Source organism: Sceloporus undulatus, chromosome 1, assembly GCF_019175285.1.
Source record: "Sceloporus undulatus isolate JIND9_A2432 ecotype Alabama chromosome 1, SceUnd_v1.1, whole genome shotgun sequence".
Lineage (NCBI taxonomy): Eukaryota > Metazoa > Chordata > Lepidosauria > Squamata > Phrynosomatidae > Sceloporus > Sceloporus undulatus.
The window spans coordinates 319910897-319916896 of record NC_056522.1 but is presented as its reverse complement, the minus strand read 5'-3'; the positions used below and the strand labels follow the sequence as shown (position 1 = coordinate 319916896).

The 6000-nt window shown below is 42.4% G+C and overlaps 1 protein-coding gene across 1 annotated transcript in view; it reads right to left on the bottom strand.

Annotated features, from left to right (window-relative positions):
* RPAP1 (RNA polymerase II associated protein 1) overlaps nt 1–6000 on the bottom strand; it is a 77792-nt gene that overhangs the window by 4384 nt on the left and 67408 nt on the right. Inside the window, 3 exon segments of the mRNA XM_042466780.1 lie at nt 806–862; nt 2279–2455; nt 4614–5414. Coding sequence (XP_042322714.1) covers nt 806–862; nt 2279–2455; nt 4614–5414 — 1035 coding nt within the window.

Sequence of the window (6000 nt, the reverse complement as noted above, 5' to 3'; positions counted from 1 at the left end):
CCCCGCCCCAGAGGGTGGAAGCTCCACCCCTGGCACGTGGCCCCGCCCCGGAGGGTCGAAGCTCCACCCCTCAGCTTCGGCCCCCCAGTCGCCTGAGGGACAGCAACCCGGCCCCCGGCTCAAAAAGGTTGCCTACCCCTGCTCTAAGCAGTTTACAATATGTAAGCCAATTGCCCCCAACAAGCTAGGTACTCATTTTACCAACCTACAAAAGAATGAAAGGCTGAGTCAACCTTGGAGCCCTGCCTGGGATTAAACTCACAACACTGTGGCTGCAGTACCAGCATTTAACCTCTATGTCACAAGGGTTCCCTATGTATGTATGGAAAATAAGCACAAAATGGGCTGAATTAACATATCTAACCCCATGGTGATAGAATGTGTTAGTCTGAAAAATCAGTATGCAAAGGGATGTAGTAGAATGTTTGATGTCATTTGCTTTTATATCTGATGTTTTTTATCTTGTTTTTTCTTTCCTATATTGCAATTTTATCTATTCCTCTATCCAATTGTTATTACTTTTAGAGTGTACGCCTCGGGCAGGCTTTTATATATTCCTTAATTTTACTGACTTTGTACAGCGCTGTGTATAATTACAGCGCTTTAGAAATAAAGTTTAATAATAATAATAAATAATAGAACCTTTGTTAGTCTCAAAGATCCTATTAGTTCCCTATGCATATCTAACCCCAAGTATACATTCCATGTAGACATGTTTTCAGAGCTATGAGGGAGATGTAATAATTCAGTGCCCTGCTAAACATACAATAACACTGGTGTTGAGAGGCTAATGCAGACAGCCTACCTCATCTGTCAGGAGCCAGGTTGTCTGCAGCATATTTTTTCGGGCAGTGTCAACTTCCTAAAAAAAAAAAAAAATGAGACAACATAAGATTTCAGGCATCTTTTCTATTTGTTTTCAAAGGATAGGAACTTTTCAGTCCTCCCAACAGAAGCATACCTCTCATGGCAATGATGAATCTAGAAATTCTGAAATCCCTAAACCCTTCATAACAACCTCTTCCTATTTCAAGTGAAGAGCCTGGGTTGCAAAGAGAAACCAGTGACATCTTGTTTCTGAGGTTGTTGCTTCTGGATCAGTTTCTTGTCATGTTAGCTTTTGACTGGCATGTTTAATGGATAACCTGGTCCATGAAGGATTATATTAAATCACTTTGCATCCATCCTTATAAGAACCAGATTACTTCATGGTAAAGGAAAGAAAGCCAGAAGCTGCAACCCAGAAACCCCTGAAATATTTCACTGCAACCAGGATAAGGCAGAGAATAATTCCAAAGGTTGTTCAAAACACAGGTGTATTCCCTTACTCCTAATTTTAGTGGCACAGCTAAAATGTTACAAGGCATGCTGAGTTACACAACAGGGCTTAGCATTATTGTATTTTGCCAGGAGAAAAAAAGCAATGGGAACCAATTAGAAGCTCTGCTAGTGCAAGATGCTTCCACTCTTTGTTTGGCACTTCTTCCCCTCCAGTGCAGCTTACCACAACACAATCTACAATGTTCACTAAAGTTCTTTGTCTCTCCAGACTCGACTTCGAGAAGCACAATAGCAGCAAAGGATGAGATCAGTTGCACTATTGGCCTCTCACTTGTAGAACCATTGAACACAACCCAATGTGCCCAGACAGATTATCGTACGCCAGATCTCTTCAAGCATCCATTCACAATGCAATTCTACTTTTACTGCAAAAATCACAATCCAAAGCATTATGAAGCAGAGCAAACTTTTTTGTAGCATATTCATGTGGAAGGCAGCAATTTTTCTGAAGTCTTAAATAGCTTTGAATGAGGGTAAAATGTGCACCTTTAACTGAGCCCAGAAATCAACAGGCAACCACTGAACCATATGGCTGACACAATACAATCTGATCTACTGAACCTGGACAAAACTTTGGGAAATGCATTCTGAATAAATGGAAATTTTCCAATTTTCTTTAAAGACAGACCTCACAATGATGCTACCCTTTCTGTTTATTATATTTTTCAAAATCCATTTGAAAACCATGTTAACACTCGAAAATTTTATTGATTTTATGTATAGCGCTGTGTAAATCTACAGCACCATATAAAATAATAATAATAATAATAATAATAATAATAATAATAATAATAATAATAGATAATCTTCTGACAGAAATCTCAATTCACACTACCCCGGGCAGGAGATAACAAAACAGGGATGATAGTGTGTGCACTGCACAGTTGGTGGAAGAACAGGCAGCACTATGGTCCCGCTTTGAAAGATGATCACATACCTGTGTAGTGCTGTCTTGGGAGAAAATGAAACTGTTGATGTGGCCCACAGCAACCACATAAAGAATAGGGCACCACTTCTGCTGCAAGGTACCTGTAACCAAGGTCTGGAAGTACTGTCTTAAGAGGCTGAGATTGTCCTCAGTGGGGGAAAGGTACTTCTCCAGAGGTAAGGGAAACTAAAACAAAGCCAAGAAAGAAAAAAACACTCTGTTTAAAATACCAAGTTATGCAAAGAGTTTGATCCATATTTATTAGAGGAGTGAGGAAAAATGCCATGGGTAGGGAGCACTGAAGGGACCATGCTGGATAGCAAGGTACTGTATGCGAGTCTGCCTGAGCGCAGGACTGAGATGCAGCAAGATCACAGTGGCCCTGGTAATGGTGAATTATTCCATGCAGCAAATCCAAAGTGGTTCTAGGAGCCAATTGCAGCTCTAGCCTTTCCTTTTGCAAATACTCCTTGCTGGCCCCTGCCATTGCCTGTTCCCTGATCATAGATCTTGCAGGACTATTTTGGAGTTCCTTTGGGAGCCAGTAATACATACTGTAGATCCCTGTGTCTCCAAGTTTTCGATGTTACCCTAAAGCCAAATCTCAAAGCTGCCCATGAATGACTTCCCACATCAAGGATGGGAATAAATTATCCCTGCTAATGCTGTTAGACTGTGACTCTCAAATCTTCATATCTGATGTTGGCCAGGGCTACTGGAACTTGATGTTTTGCAACATTTGGATGGAACATGGCTCCCACCACTGGCTATATAACTCAAGGCTAATGTTACGGCTGCAGGAATATGAGATATAATCTCCTTACCCAGAGATCTAAAACAAATTGAACTAATCAAGGCCTTAGGTCACATTGTGCAAATGCATGAAAGTTTGGGATTATTGCCCAGGACAAAGTGAATCAGGGCATACAGTGGAACCAACATTGGTCCACTGATGATGCAGCACTCAGCAGTCAAGTTTACAGTTCATTAGAGAGCCTGTGACTACAACTGGAGCAAATAAGCCTATTGGGAGTAGGGCTAAGCCCACCCTAACCTTACAAGCTGCCCTTTTACCAAGACCAGGGTTTGTACAATCAGAGCATTAGGATTTTAAAGAACATTTTGCTTAATTTATTTATTTTTTATTGTCAGGAGTGATGACAACTTCTGTTGCCCCCACTGGAGCCAGCACTGTGGCACCCCACTGGTCACTTCTCTTCAGGATGAAGAAAAGCCATTGCTGACCACCCTTTGGGTTCAGCCGGCCAATCAATTACAAACCCACCTAACTGTTCCATTGTCTAGCCCACATTTTATTAGATTGTTTGCAAGAATATCACGGGAGACCTTGTCAAAGTCCTTCTGAAATTAAAATATGCTATATCCACAGCATTTCCTTCACCTACCATGATGGTAATTTTACTAAAAAAGATACACTGGTACCCCGGGATACGAACGCGCCGCGATACGAAATTTCCGGGTTACGAAAAAAAAAATTAATTAATTATTTCCGGGTTACGAAGGTTTACCCGGGTTACGAAAAAACGCTGGCGCTTTTTAAAATGGAGCCGTGGCGGAGCCGCGGCTTTTCCCCATTAGCGCCTATGGGGATTCGGCTAACGAAAAACTTCCGGGTTACGAAAATGGCGCCGGAACGAATTAATTTCGTAACCCGGGGGACGAGTGTATCAGATTAGTCTGGCCTGACTTGTTTTTCAGAAACTCAGTTCTTTTGACTTTTTGTGATTATGGCATTCTTTTTTTAATGTTCACAGACTCTCTGTTTAATTACCTGCTCTAGAATCTTTCCTGGTATTGAAGTTAGGCTAATCAGGCAATAATTATTGGGATCCTCTTTTTTTTCCCCCCTTTTTGAAGATGAGGACATTTGCCCTCCTCCAGTCTATTGGGACTTCTCCTGTTCTCCAAAATTCTCAAAGATTATTGCCAGTGGCTCTGAGATTACATTTTTGTCTCCAGTTTCTTCTATAGATTTCATAGGATGCTCCCCAGTTTCAGATTCTTTTTCTCAAGGAATCTTGGGATCAGGTGGATGAGGCTTTTCTGCATGTGTGAAATAGGGCTTACTTTCTGGACTACAACTTTCAGAATCCTCCGGGCAGCATGTCCCCCCAGTTGTAATCTAAAAAAGTAACCTTTCCAAACTCTGCTCTGTGGAACACCTTTGACTTGAATGCTTAAAAGACTCAAGAGTTTTCATACCAAGCAGAAAGATATTCATGCACCCCCACAATCTTCACAGCACTACTCATGGGTAAACAGTTGAGTGAATCTCAAATTGGGTGTAGTTGAATGAACCTCAAACAACAAACATGAGACATACCTGCTGGTGTGGAACTCCCAGTGCCCTCAAGGTGCCCGTGTGCTCTCCAAAGACAGCCATCCTTAGCTGAACACTAAACTGCCTTTGCAGAGGAAGAAGCACAAAGATTCCAAAGAGAGAGTCTCCAAAGGAAACACTCTCAAAATGTTCCAGGAAGTTGATGTAGAGGTCATGAAAAGAAGCTAAGCCGGGGAGAGGAGCATCCAAGTTCAAGGAGTCTAACACTTTGGACTGGCAGTAAAGTGAGAGGAGAGCAGCAGTATAGCAATGGACAGGCCCTTCCAGGAACAAATCGTTGCCTATAAGGAAGACACACATCAGCCTTGCAAGTTTGGCTGCGGCTGAGATGCCCTGAAGGACTCTGGCTCTCCACGTTTCCAAGAGAAGGACCCACTGCAGGTTCCGAGTGACAGTGCTCACTAGATCCACATGAAGAGAGGGCAGCACAGCCTGCTGTGGTTCTGTACAAGTCACTTTGTTATACAGGCTGATCAGAGGAAGGAATGGCCAATCAGAAGGTAGGATGGACCCTTTGGCCTCAGGAAGAAGCAAGGAGTGGATAAGATGAGTTCGTCCTTGATAAAGATCTCTGGAACGAACTAGAGCAGGCTCCAAGTAAACAAAATGGGAGAGGTAGCAGGCTTGGATAAGTGGGAGATAGCTGTATGATTCCTCCAATAAGGCACCACGACTAGGGAGTGAAGAAAGGATAGCTGCTGAGCCTGGTTGTGTTGGCTTTGCTTTTGAGCCCAAGTGCAGAAGGTCTGAGAAATCAGCAGCTTCAGGTCCCCCCTGCTTTGCCTTCTCTGTAAAAAAGAAGGAAACGTGATAAACACTGATGCTTTCTTTACAAAGCAGATAGATAGATACATATTACTGGCCAGGTACAGTATGACTGCAGGGAATCCAATCCAATCCAATCCATGTGAATCCAATCAGGGAAATGTTACAGAGAAGTTATGCAAATAGAAAAGAGCTGAAGGAAAGGTTTCAACACAGGTCAGGATGAAACCCAGCTCTCCATATTTCAGCTGAGACTGACTCGTATGCTGGACAGTAGAGAAATGCTGGGTTTGGGCAGTATTTACATCTTCCTTTGTTCTCATACTGCAGGCAAATCTTTTTCTTGGTTTACCTCTGCTTTGCTACATTTAAATTAAGGCCTTATTCCCATTTCTGCTTTAATTTCTTTAAGCCACCTTAAGCCCCAGTTATGGGGAACAGATGATGATCGTGACAAGGACAACAGCCACACCATCATCATAACCATAATCATAGGAAACATCCAAGGGGAGGGGAAGAGGTGAAATCTTTCACACTGCAGAGGAACTTTACACAAAAGCAACGAAGAAGCAATAAAATAGGTTTGGAGATCTATAAAAATCCT